This window comes from Solanum pennellii, chromosome 8, assembly GCF_001406875.1.
Source record: "Solanum pennellii chromosome 8, SPENNV200".
NCBI classification, from domain to species: Eukaryota; Viridiplantae; Streptophyta; class Magnoliopsida; order Solanales; family Solanaceae; genus Solanum; species Solanum pennellii.
In genome coordinates, this window is record NC_028644.1 from 68,271,988 (window position 1) to 68,286,698 (window position 14,711).

A 14,711-nucleotide genomic window follows, 5' to 3' on the forward strand; every position below is an offset into this window, starting at 1 on the left:
ATCAATAACAAATTATTGCTTATCAAAGAATTTTAAATAAATTAATGGAACGGAAGGAGGAAACATAAGAAGGACGGAGCTGTGAATTGTAGGAGGAATGGAATGAACTTGGACAAAGCGGGGGCCCAAACAATGGTCCAACATTTATTTCAGGAACAAGAAAAAAAAATAGTTGGAAAAATTATTTGATTTAGTGATTTTGGTCCCCTCGTTACACAAATGATACTTCTAAAATTTACTAAATATAGTGATACTATGAATTTTATATTGTTATAGTAGATATACAAGATACATTACATGTATAATCTAAATTTTTTAGCAGTAAGCACTTCTCAATAGAGACGATATTTATTATTATTATTATTATTTATAAAAGTTTTTTTAGGAGATTTTCTTTTCTTTTGGACGAAGTGGACACGAATAGAAAAATAGAGTTTAAGAAGATATAATATTGACATATACATAAAATATATTTTTAAGTGTTAGGCTCCTTCATACACACAATAGAGAATCAATTTCTATTTTACTTGTTTGCGCTTAACTTTTTTTATCTAATCACAGAACTTATCAGGACAGTCAGATGTACTAAAGTTTTCGCTATGCACAAGGTCAGGAGAAGAATCCAACCACAAGAACCTATTGTACGTAGTTTTACCTTTCATTTTTGTCAGACAGTTTCTAAGGCTTGAACCCCATAGGCCATAACCATTTTTATTGTGGGCTTGACTTGTCACATTTTGCCTGATATTGTACTTGTTTTTCTTTTCTTAGCGGTATACTTTAGCATATGATATATATTATAAATTTTTTTTAAATGACAATTAAATTTGCGTGAAATTTGCCAATTATTTTTTAGTAAAATTATAATAACTTTTCATAATTTACGTTGAAAATATTAAATTCAATCGAATCCATAAATAAAACCTCCATCTGGCTCATATTTGTCCAGTTCCAAAGAACAACTTTTATTTTGTTTTTTATGAATCATCACCTTTTTGCATATAAGTAAATCATGACGATGTTGAATTCCTCATAAATGGACTATAAAATAATCACAAGAGCATGAAAATGAGGCATCCATGATGCAATAAGAAAAAGCATATAGTTAAGGTTGTTAGACTTGTAACCCCAAAATGCTCCCATTTAGCTTAGTGTTTTTTCATTTTTGTGGTTGGTAGAGATACACATCCTTCATATTTGTTGTAAAATGATATGCAAGAAATAAATTCTCCCTTTTTTTTTATTCCCCCCTCAAAGCCATCTATTCTTTTAATTGCTCAATCTTCTTTGAAGTCATAACATCGTGGATGACATAGAATATAATTGAAGAAACCGTACTACTTTCCCCCAAGTGTAAAACTCAGATTTTCAGCTATTAATGGAATTTTTCAAAAAATATAATTGAAGAAAATCGTATTATTTTTCTTGAAGTGTAGAACTCACGTTCTCAGCTATATTGGTCAAACTTTCAAAAATATTAACAGGTGTATATGTTAAATTCTCCAGACATAATGTATTTTAGGAAATTATATACGGATATAGCATCGAAAATGAAGAGTTTACACATTTAGACTTGCGGGACTTCCAATAGTTAATGAGACCACACAATATATTAATTTAGAAAAAAGAATTTAATTTGATTCAAATTATATTTAAAAATTCATTAAATGAATGTGATATATTAGTGTCGATCCTAATAACTTTAAGAAATTGATATTTTGAATCCATAAATTTTAAATATGAACTATGTCTCTATTCCGTTCATTCTGTCTCCCAATCTCATAAAAAATATATTCTTTCATACCAAATCACCTTGATTCTTATTAGTTCATTTCAAAAGAAATACTAAACCTTTTAAAATTTAAAAATTAATATAAATTGAACTTTTCATTTGATTTTTCTACTAACTTTTATCGCTTCACAAATATTATAGTATAGGTAAGATATTAACTTCCAAACTCTTATATCCATACAAATATATAACACATTAAATTAGTATCTTTTAAAAGAAAAATTTTAATATTAAATTTTCATATCTATAGTCAAATTTAACACGTCATGTGATGGAAGAGCTAGAATATATTATATTATCGAATATTGTCGAAATATGTTAATACTACTTCCCTTTTAAGAAAGCTAGTGTTCATATTGAATCATACAAGGAAAAGAATTTTTCAGAGTATATGACGATTTTTCACATAAGGGTGGATCGATCGAAGTGTGAACATAACTGTTTACTTTTATATTAATTCATAATAATAGATATGTAATTTGAATAAAAATTGATAATTTATTACTTATTAAAAATACATACGAAAGAGAGAGAAAAAACTAGCATAAGATATGAATTTCGTATTGGTACTTCTTTTCCTCGATCCAAAGGAATTCGGGGGACAAATATTAAACTCAACATTAATTTTATTGTTGATATCAAAAATAAATTATGTGATTACTTTTTAAGAAAATCATAATAAGGAATTTGCAATTGTTATCCTTTGACTTTTGAGTTTACTTTAGATAAATATTATTTAGAAATAATAATCACGTTAGGTGAATCATGTCAACAACTTCAATAAAAAAACACATGCAGATGATATTGGACCTAATATCTCCATTTGGAATATTTTCTTACTAACCAACTATCTGATTTCTTAATAATGTTATCGTATAAAATATTATTAAAATAATATTGAATATAATGTATTAGTAATAATAAAATTAATCATATTGAATTATTTAATTTGATATATTAAAAATTATTTGATTTTTAATTATATTCACCCACATATTAGAAACACAAATATAGCTCTAAAATCTAGTAGTATTAGTTATCCGTCTTAAAATACTGAATATGATATACAAAAATTAAAAATTCTATTAATAAATTCAATAACATTATATAATTAACATATACAAACATATATTAATACATCTTACCAAATAATTCCGCTGAGTAATAATTCCGAAGAATAACATTTTTGGTCTTTTATGATTTTAATACATCCTTAGGTGGACTTAGAGTCTGTTTGGCTCAGCTTAAAAGCTGGTCAAACTGACTTAAAAGCTGATTTTTGACTTATTTAGCTGTTTGGCAATACTCGAAATAACTTATTTTAAGTTAAAAGAAACTTATTTTAAGCAAAAGTTAAAAGCTGAGGTAGGGGTGTTTTTTTTTTTTTTAGCTTATAAGCTGTTTTAAGTTGACCACATTTTTATCTTTTTGCCCTTAATGTTTTTATACAATCTCCAAATTACCCACATAACCCTAACATCTCTTTCTTCCATTTTTCCCTTTTCACGTTTGGCATAGCAACTTCAGCATTTTTATCCAAACGCATAACTGCTTATTTTAAAAATAAGTTTCAGCACTTTCAAAAGTACTTTTTAAAGCTGCTTTTATTAAGCCCATCCAAATGGACCCTTAGCTCTTTCATTCAGTGAAGGGGTCACATAATTTGATCTTAGAACCAATTTTTTTTTGTTTTGTTTTGTTTTATTTCAACAGTGATCTTGGAAGTAGTAAATAAATAATGCGACCAAATATAAGTATACGATGTTCCAGCCGGAAAACAGAATACGATAGTCCAATTAATCATTTAATAAGTTTCTGTTTGATTATGAATAGTTTTAATTTATTTTTTTTGTGGTTCTCATTCGAATCACTTCAAATTTATGTTGTCCTACTATAACTCTATTTTTCAAATTCTGTTTTCAATTTTAAAATAAATATGTAATTTTTTGTTTTCATCTTTCACAATTCTTTAAAAAAATGTTGAATTTTAACTTTTTCTAAATAAAATATGTAAGCAATGATGCAGTATCGTATATTTTTTTATAAAATAATAATAAGTTAATATTATTCGCGCATCGCTCGGATACGTATAGTGAACAAGAACAAGAGGGCAGAGTAGGAGGGCAGAGGCGGACCCACCCGCAACCAGGAGTGTCAAGCGATACCTTCTCATCAAAAAAGTTACACCGTACACAGAGATTAGATTTTAAGTTTATATATATATATATATATATTGATACCTCTTAAAACAAGCTAAAAGTAATTTGGATTTAGTGGTTAAAGTGTTATGAAAATTTCTTAAAGTCGTGTGTTATAATTTTACTAGCCTATTATTATATTTTTTACAACTACATTAACACCCTTTAATAACAATTATAGAAGGAGAAAAATAAGTTATTATGTGACTTTTCAAAAGTTACTTGTAAATTGTCTACTTGCTCTATTTAAGCTATTTGAAAACTTGATTGAAAAACCCATAAAAATGCTAATTGCAAATTATTTTCTTAAGCTACTTATAAATTTATTACCTGAGTGCCAACTTTTTCAAAAAGTTAAAAGTATTTAAACGCACCTTCACAAAACAGTACACACTACAGAGCTGAAACTTATAAATCCTTAAACTTTGTGATTTTTTCATGTGCTATCCTTTTGTAATTAACCTTTTTTAATAATTTACTTAATAATTATATATGTAACAACAGAATTAAAGATACTTCAAATATTTTGATAAAAGAAATGTTTAAGAACACATATTCGCCAAATTCATTAATAATTTTTTTTCAACTGCAACACTTATTTACTTTTAAAATATCTTTCAATATTTTTAAAAAGATATTTTTTTAGATCAATCCAAGTATTTCAATTAAAAAATAGTTGTCGACGTCATCTATCTAGAACGGGGCCGAAATCAGCCTCGATATTGTGACTAAACTTAACATTATGTCCAGCCCAAGCCCATTTTCAGGAGTGTAGTTCCTTTGAATTCACAAACGCCACGTGGCAAAAGTTTTAGTCTCATGAATCAGTATAAATACTTCAATATTTAAAATTTTAAAGTAAAAAAAAACAAACAGTACAACTACAAAAAGCCTTCAGCTACCTATGTCGCCACCACTACCACTTTCCTATTCCGCCGTCATGGGTGGTTCCGGTACCGGTTCCGACGGTTCACAATCGAATCGGTCCCGAGTTCTGGTGGAACGATTGCGATCATTGGAAGCAAGTTATGTGAAACTTAGGGAACAATTTAACTTGCTTTTCGAAGAAAACAGTACTAGTAAGGATTCAGACGATGATGCCTGTGATACGGGGTCGTATTGCGGTCCAGGAGTGTTCTATTCCGGGTATCCGTACAGAAATGTGTTGGAAGATATGGGTCATGCACTTTACGTTACCAAAATTGGTACAGGGGATATCATTTACTGGTAAATATAGTGATCATTTTGATTCGTTTCAATTTGTTTGTCTTACTTTCTACTTTATTCTCTTTTTAAAAGTTTGTTTTGTTGACAATTCACATGACGTGGATCAGAAAATTAAACGATATTATGGTGTGTTTTATACCGTATATGTTTAGTTTAACATTGATTTAAGAATTATTTTTTATTTTATTAAACTTTTTGTCAAATCAAACTACACAAATAAATTGAAATTGAGGGAAATACCAATTTAAATTTCTTTGAGGAGCTTTGGCGCAATGGTAAATTAAAGAGTATCCTTTCTAAATTTAGTATGTATAACATATATAGAACCCATTCTTTTTGCCAAATTCCCTTTTGTTGGGAAGACCGATTCCAGCTTTGGCACACCTTGACTAATTACACCAAATAGTTGTCACCTCACATAGCAAAAGGTACCAACACTACATCAAAAATAATCATTAACTTTTAATTATCTCTAAATATGTATTTCTAGCGACAATTAACACTCTTTGTATATGTCTCTAAAGCCTTTAGCGACATTTGATTTTATTGACACTTAATGCCGATAAAAACTTTAGCACTCTTTGTTAATGTCACTATTTATTGCCGCTAAAAGTTGTTTTTGTTGCAGGGCAAGTCCACCAAGGCTAAGACAAATAAGAAGAATTTACCAGTATTTTGTGTATGTTAGAATTTGAACCTGAGACCTTATGAGTCTCAACTACTTCATTTACCACTGAGTCACACCCTCGGATGTCCAAATTCCGTGTAAATATTGAAAGAATATTGATTGTATTGAAGTGTTGACCTAATAAGGGAATACATGGGAGATATATATAGGAGATATAGGAAGGATTACTAATCCTAATAGGACTAGGATTAAGGAGTACTAATCCTAATAGGACTAGGATTAGTACACAGTAAATACTAATATTATAAATTGTATAAACATCTATAAATTGTATACTACTAATTCAGTTATTACTATATATTAAGTCGAGTTTGTTGTAGGAACCAAGCTGCTGAGAAACTTTATGGATATAAAGTCCATGAAGTAGTCGGACAGAGGTGTACTGAACTGCTTATTTGTGAAGAATATCATGAGTTAGCGATGCATTCTGTGAAAAGATTGAGCTGTGGACAATCATGGACGGATCAGTTCCCTTTTAAGAAGAGAAGTGGTGAGATCTTTATGGCTATAGTGTCGAAAAGCCTAATGTACGAGGATGGTGAACTTTTTGGTGTTATCACTGTCTCAAGTGATGCAGCTTTTTTAAATAAGATAAACTCGGAAAAATCAAGAACCTCTCAGTCGTCTAACGGACAAGCAGGAAGGCGGGGAATAAATTTTAAAAGTACCCGGTGGCATCCACAGAGTCAAACTGCATCATTTGTTCCCAATCTGGTGGTTTGCTATTGTTTTGATTACTCATTGTGCTTATTAGTAACATTTTTGAGTTAGTTTAGTGAGTAAGTTACTAATTTTCCCTATGGTGTGCTATATTTTCAGGCCTCAAAAGTCTTCTCGTTTAATCGTGGAGAGGATGCACACAGAGACCGAGAAGAGGTTGAAGTAGACACCATAGGAGGGCAATCACAAAAGCCACCTAGAGCACCCGTAAGTGTTTAGGTACTTAGGTTCTTTACCTTTTGTTTAGCATCAACAAGATGTATGAGCAAGGGCGGAGGTAGAAGCTCATAATTAGATTCATTAGAACTCAGTATCTTTTGCTCATATTACAAGAAACTCATTAAATATGTACATATTAAGAACTTTGTTATTAGCATTCCAAAACCTATAAAGTTGAAATCCTGGTTCCGCCTTTGTATAAGATAAAGTTATCATTTCAGGCTGCACGACTGAGTTTCAGTTTGCTTGGTAGGAAGAGCAGAACTAATGCAGAAATCTCAGAAATGGACGAGTCTCCGTTTGACATTGCGCAACCTTCTAAGCTAGTATTGTTCCTGCTTCCTTTCGTGCATAGGAAATTTTCTTGCTAGCTATGTCATGTCCCTCATTCTACTTTACGGACCGTTGTTATTCTAGTCTTACCTGTTTTATAACAATCGTAGATGGCGAAGGTCATGTCAAAGCTGAACATTACAGGATTTGGAAACATTGGAGGAGAAAAGTGTGGAAATGTTCAACAGAATCGGCATGATGAAAGTTTTGCTAATGTGAACGTCGCGGAACCTAATTTACCTCCATCTTCGAAGGGAAAATATACTCATGTTCTTGATGCCTATCATGATCCCCAGAATATACTGAAAGGGTCATGTTTTTTTACTCGACAAAGAACGATTGCTCCTGAAAATGCACAAATAACATCCTCTGATGTCATAGAGGGTTCTATAGCTACCTGCTCCAGAAAGTTCGACAACCAAATTAATGATAACTATCGTAAGACACAAATAGGAAACTCAAAACTTCCAGTAATAGAAGATTCATCAGGACAGCAGTTAGAAAACCAACAGTCACGGAAGTCAGGGGAGAACACTAGAAGCAGCCACGGAAGCTCATCAAACAAAAATGAGAATGAGTTGAGCTTGGTAGTACATTGTGAAATACGTTGGGAAGACATCAGCCTATGCGAAGATATTGGACAAGGTAAATCATGAGAATATCGTACCAATGTTATTGACATAGTCCAATTTGGCTATTGCACATATGTGATGTTGGCCAAAGTTAGTTGAGAAGAAATAACCAAGTTGTTAGAGATATACTTGTACGCACATTGCCTCAATCGCTATAATATTTCATTTTTCAGGTGCATTCGGCGTTGTGTATCATGGAATTTGGAAAGGATCGGTAGTTTCCTAGTTCACAATATTCTTTTCACATTATGAGTACAGTGAAAAAATATCTCATTTGTTATGGTATTTGTGTCTTTTCTCCTTTTTGATCCTTCAGGATGTTGCTGTTAAGGTTTTCTTTGGGAACCAATGCCGCGATACAACTTTGCTTGACTACAAAAAGGAGGTATATTATGCCATCAGATGGTCATTGAATTAACCATATTAACAGATTTTTAATTGAGATTCAATATGTCTGCAGATTGACATAATGAAAAGACTTAGACATCCGAACGTGCTATTATTTATGGGAGCAGTAAGTTCACAGGAAAAGCTTGCCATTATCACCGAGTATATGCCCAGGTAATAAAGCCCATCAATGTCATCTTAGCGTGGTCTTGGTTATGACATAAAACTAGGCAGACCATAACAGCTCGTACGTTCATCATGTGTTTCAGGGGAAGTCTTTTTAAAGCACTTCACAGGAATAATCCGCCACTAGACCTCAAAAGGCGTCTTAGGATGGCCCTTGATGTGGTTTGTTTTCTGCTTGGACTCATAAATTTGTGTAAATAAGAATTCATGGGTTTTTTCACTCTTTCTTTTGTTTGATTTAGGCTAGGGGTATGTGTTACTTGCATCGACGGAATCCTCCTATAGTACATAGAGACCTTAAATCTTCAAACCTGCTTGTGGATAAAAGCTGGACTGTCAAGGTCTTCATTTCTCTGTTGAACTTCTAAATTTATTCGTAGTGAAGCCATTTTTACGAATTACTGAATACTATATAAGATTATTGGTGTCTCTTTCTTAGGTTGGAGATTTTGGCCTGTCAAAATTGAAACATGCTACCTTCTTAACAGCAAATTCTGGACGAGGGACGGTATGCATCTCAGCCTTTTACTTTACGCTTTATTGTGGTGACATCGAATTGGATAATGCTGTTACTTGTCCCTCACAAAATTTTACTTTGCTGTTATCGTTGCAGCCGCAGTGGATGGCTCCTGAAGTACTTAGAAATGAACCTTCAACAGAGAAGTAAGTTTTACAAGCTTTACTTTCTGTTTAATTTTGCTTATGTTAGTTAACTTTGATGATGTTATGCAAAACCAATTTTTAAACTTGAGCCGTTGGTGCGGCTCTTTTTTTCGCAGACAAATTGTGTTGGATTATAATCAGTGACCATAATCACTGGATTGTTTTGTTTTTTTGGTCGATTTTGAATAGTTTATCCTATTTATTGGTTTTGAGAAAGGTTTTTAGGCATGTTGTTGCATGCTGCTTCACATTCTACATAATTAACATCACTTGCAATGGCGCTATTTTGATGTAGTCCTTCCGCTGTTGTGCAGATCTGATGTCTTCAGTTTCGGTGTGATCTTATGGGAACTAATGACTGAATCTGTTCCTTGGAAGGACCTTAATCCTTTACAGGTACCTCGATATTTCTTTCACTATGTTCGGTGTTAATATGCCTGCAAATGATGATAGTATGTTAGTATCCCACATTGGTGGTGAATGTGACAATTTATCTTCTTAAATGGTCTTTGGACAATCGTAACCTCATGTGCTAGTTTTTGAGATTGAATTAAGTTCAACGTTCATTTTCTTATCATAGCGAGCTGGTTTGTACTGGTATCGAAGTAGTTTATTTATTTGAAGGTTGTCGGAGTTGTTGGATTCATGGATGGTAGGCTGGATATTCCGCAAAAAGTTGATCCTCGCGTTTCAGCTATTATCCTTGATTGTTGGCAAAGGTGCTTTCCTCTGCTTTTTATTGATATTGTAAACTATGTTGCTCGGACTTTCCAAAAATGTTAGTTGCATTCATATCAAAGTCATCCAATAAGGAATAAAGCACTACTTTTGGAGGATTTCACGTGCAGTAGACGTTTTTGAAGAGTCCAAACAACATAGATCGATTGTGAATGAACTAGACTTAAGCGTTTGTTATGAAACAGCAAACCAGAACTTCGTCCATCATTCGAAGACATTAGCCGAAGAATGACAGATATAATCCTCTCATTTGGTGGATTGACATCTAGGAAGAACTCAGGAGGAATGGTATCAAACACAGATTGAAAAGCTACTCAAGATAAAACAACCTATAAAGTCAATAAAGCATCGAATCGACGATGGACAACAATGTTCATGTAATGTAAAATTTTCTGTTCTGCATAAAATAGGAGCGTATTATTAAGAGCATCTATTGTAGGACTGTATAAAATTATTTTGCTTCTCTACTTAGAATTTCTTTTTCTTATAAAATAGTTTTTCAGTGATTTGTATAAACGCTCCAAAAAGATTGTAATAACTCAATAATAAAGTATGAGCTGTGGATTTTAGTATTCCCAAAATATGTAGTGGTAACTTTGATGTCTTACATATGTGTTTGAACATTTAAAACCAAGTTGTTTAGACTTTTTAGAAATATTATCGAATCTATATTGGTCTGCATAACTTTTGAAGGATTCCAAAGCAAATTTAATTTGATGAGTCCGAGCAACATAATCTAAATACATAATTCATAAATATAATCTTTAACTTGACTTCAACGGATAACTATGTCCTCCAACTTTGAATGTGAATAATAAACACTTAAACTTGTATAAAATTGAATAAGTAGACACAATTGTCCTATATGACACAATATACGTAGGACGTCATGTAGCACCCAAAATTGTCATGTGGGGTATCATGTAGGACGAATATGTCTATTTGCTGAATTTTATATAAATTTAAGTGTCTGTTTATGCACATCTAATGTTAAAGATCATAGTTATATTAAAGGTCTTGTTTATGTATTATGCCTAATCTAAAATACAAAGATAAACATGAACAACTTCGTATGTCATAAATCAAATAATGTCACGTAAATTGAAACGGTATGGGTAGAAAAGAGCAAGAGGTAGCTAGGTAGCACGTGAATACTGAATCAGTCGTTTTGTCAAATAAAAATATAGAGACAGATTTATTATGTTTAGTCATTTCATCAGAATCTCATATATATATATATATATATTGAGACACTGCCTAATTTGCCGTCTAAGACAAGTTATTAACAACTCATTTCATCAGTACTGACAGCATGTAAATGTAATAAATATATTAATATTCTTTTCTTCTCGTTTCATATTAAAATTAAAATAAAATTATTTCAATTTTCTTTGTCTTAATATACACAAAATTAAAACGGAGAGAGCAATAATACTGCTCAGGATTAATTAATTGCAAAAGTCAAAAAGAAGAAAAATGAATGTTTTCTTTAATTAAACACGAGGAAGTTGTACTTTTCAGATTTTATATACTCTATTATTAACCCAATAATAATAATTTTATAGAGTACATTTAAAAATTTTATGGTCAAATAGAGAGTCCAACACTTTTTTCATAGCAGCAAAACAGCTCATCAGTATACAACGTTTATATTAAATATAAAAAAATGATCAAATCAAATTAATTGCGATTTGATATTCATATTGTGATAATCACCTCAATTTTTCAAAGATATATTGCTATAGTTGACTAGAGTCAATTCATGGTGAATGCATCTATAACGGTGGATGATATCAAATATCATGTTAAAATTGAAATTTTAAACGCTGAATTATGATTTTGATATACATTTTTTAAAAGTTTTGATATGATATTTAAAATTTATAAAATAAAAAACACATCGAAAATATTATCGAGATATATAATTATAAATGAAACTCTTACGCGCACTATATATATATATATATATATATCAATTCTAGCAATATATAATATAGTATCTAATTATTTAGATATTAAAATTTTAACTATTTTTTATTTAAATATTTTTTTGTTGATTGACTAACAGAGAAAATTATTTATATTTCATATTGAATATTTTTAAATATATAAAATATTAATGTGACGTAATTGAGACGTTTTTTTAAAATTTGCTATAATAATTTTTATTAATAAATATATAGGTTGAAATTGACCAAATTATGATAACTGATTTATTATATCATAAAATATCAAAATCAAAGTTTAAATCGAATTTTCAATACGGTAACAGTAATTGGACGGCCCATCTGCATTGACCAAGTTCTTACATGTGTGACTCGTGTCCTTCACCTTTTAACATGTTTTCCAATTTTTAATTTTTTAATTTATTTTAATGTTTGACCACAAATTTAGTTAAAATATAAAAAAAAATTAAAATTATGTATAAATACATATTTTTTTATTGAGAAAAAAAATTGTAAGTGAAACTGAAGTTTCCCCCAAAAAAGATAAATATTACTACTATCATATATAAAGTTGGTGAATAATAAATAAAGAAATTCTATAAATTTGTCTTGTAATGAGCTATATTATGAGATATAATAGGGGGGAAATTATGGGAATATTTATGTCAGTAGTAGTCTATAGAAATTACAAAACTGAGATTTTTAATAGATTGCAAGATTTATATGTATAGCAGTTTTGCCAGGAATCTATGCTCACGAGCCACTGCCCACAGCCGAAAGTTGTACTCCTCCTTCCACTAAAAGATGAAATAAATTATTTCGTTTCGTCTTTCGATAGTCAATGTATGATTATTTGATTAAAAAAATAAATATACTTTTCAATTTCAAAATATGATCGTAATAAAATGATCGATACATAAATAAATTCTTTTTTGCCATATTTAATAATGAATTTGATAATGTGATATGATAGATAACAATTGGATAATTTTGTGGACATACCAATTTAGGATTTTAGACAATCTTCCCTAATTTTTGATTTCAAAAAGGATAAATGCATAATCTTTTAAATTTTAATACATCTTACTTTATAATTTATCAAATCAACTATAGTTTATAAATGACATTCTATCTAAAATAGATAGGCTATGAAAATATTCCTTCAACCCTAATTTGGGACTAAAATGATATTTTCTGGGTCCAAAATTATCTTTCATGTTTTTTAAAATGGTTAACTAGTTTTGACTATCTTATTACTACTAAAGATTGATTTATTCTATAATTTTAATATAATATTTCTTTTAAAAATCATAACAAATAAATTAATAAGGAGGGGGTAAACTTTAACTACAAATTTGTAGGAATGTCATTTTGAGTAGAGTGCAGGACAATTTTTACCTTTTTAACCTTCAAGTATTGGTAATTAGTAACTTAAAGAATATTCCTTTTTAGATATATAGTTTAATAGCAACTAGCATTTGTATTGCTAACATGTGTCCTTAACATTAAAATATGTTTTTTTATTAATAATGAAAAGAATTATAGTACTTGAGTAACGTGCAGAGAAATTTTACCCTTTTAACCTTCAAGAATTAGCAATTGGTAACTTAAAAGAATATTGCTTTTGAATTAATATGGAAAACGTGATAGGTGAAAGTGTTTGATTTGATATTATATATTTAAAGAAAAGAGGGAAGGCGTTATCCTTGTGATTTAAAGTAAATCACAATTTTTTTCCTAGTAGGTATAAATCATTTTATATTAAAATAAAATACAAGATTTAAAATATAGTTACTAAAAAAAATCATTCCTTTTAGATTGATTAAAAAATAAAGAGCTTTACATTTTGTATTTGGTCAAATAATATCAAACAAATTGGATAGAGCAAGTGTGTATATATCATATATGGTTGATTTAGTGAGGTGATTTTAAATATGTACTCAAATATTTAATATTTAAATATTATTTAGCCGTTAATATTTAATATACGTAATTTTTTTTTAATGATTCTATTTGTCAAAATGAAAAAATATATACGCTAATCCAAAAAATAGAAAGAACATTAATGTGAAAAAAAGATAAATATCAATCGTTAGAATTTATAATCATAATTGATTGCTCTATTTAACTATGACTTTTTTAAAAAAAAAAGTATTCACATTCAAAATACGCGCATGACATTAATGATACTTATAATAAACATTTTATTTTTATATTTTTAACACAATATTTAATAAGATTGTTGTAAAATATAACATAAACTATGACATTTGGGAGAAAATCAAATTATTGTAATAAGGAATGAATGTTATAATAAGAGATCATTTGGATTGGACTAAAATTGATTAAATATATTTTTAACTTTTAAAAGTGTTTGATAACGTTAAAAGTAATTTAAATAAATTAAAAATGACTTTCAAGATGTTGATAATCAAAGTTTGATCTTCTCCTACTTTTGATTTTTTAACTTAAAAATTTCATAAGTTCAATTTTTTATATAAAAGATACTTTTTAAATTAATCTAAACAAGCTCTCAAAACTGATCTATATTTTACGAGAAGACAAACAATTAAGAGGAAAGATCCTTTATCAAAGGACCAATAAAGTACAACTAATTTGTCAACCTAAGTTAAGATAAGATTACCTAACACAAATTTATTTTCAAGAGGCAATTATATCCTTAATCACTCCGTAACTTTGTGAAAAGGTTATCACTAATCACCATTTGACTGAGGAAAATTATACTATTGCTTTGTAGTTCTCTCTAGTCCCTATATACCAAAAATAAAGTTTTCCAAATATAGCAAACAAATATTTTCTTTGTCTATAATTAATTGTCATGATTTTATTTTTTAGAGTGATACTATAAGAATTGATAAATATCTTACGATGTATATTATTAGGGAAAATTGTATAAAATAACAAACTAATAACCTAAATTAAATGGAATAGCTAGGGTTTGATTTAATTGTGCTCCATAGC

General features: G+C 29.6%; 1 protein-coding gene across 1 annotated transcript; it reads left to right on the plus strand.

The window, feature by feature from the left end:
• Positions 1–5,149: 5,149 nt before the first annotated feature.
• Positions 5,150–10,318, plus strand: LOC107027881 (probable serine/threonine-protein kinase SIS8). Its single transcript, XM_015228927.2, has 15 exons — positions 5,150–5,217; positions 6,226–6,619; positions 6,725–6,832; positions 7,066–7,170; positions 7,288–7,822; positions 7,983–8,023; positions 8,126–8,194; positions 8,270–8,370; positions 8,466–8,544; positions 8,625–8,723; positions 8,822–8,890; positions 8,996–9,045; positions 9,360–9,441; positions 9,670–9,764; positions 9,969–10,318. The coding sequence occupies exons 1-15, from the start codon at positions 5,165–5,167 to the stop codon at positions 10,087–10,089; spliced, it is 2,001 nt and encodes a 666-aa protein (XP_015084413.2). The 5' UTR covers positions 5,150–5,164; the 3' UTR covers positions 10,090–10,318.
• The last annotated feature ends 4,393 nt before the right edge of the window (positions 10,319–14,711 follow it).

What these genes read in the sequence shown, in the direction of transcription:
- LOC107027881 (XM_015228927.2), top strand. Translation starts at nt 5,165, where the DNA reads ATGGGTCATGCACTTTACGTTACCAAAATTGGTACAGGGGATATCATT. An exon ending in ATGCGAAGATATTGGACAAG is followed by an intron (nt 7,823 to 7,982) that starts GTAAATCATGAG and finishes TTCATTTTTCAG; the next exon opens with GTGCATTCGGCGTTGTGTAT. An exon ending in ATCACCGAGTATATGCCCAG is followed by an intron (nt 8,371 to 8,465) that starts GTAATAAAGCCC and finishes CATGTGTTTCAG; the next exon opens with GGGAAGTCTTTTTAAAGCAC.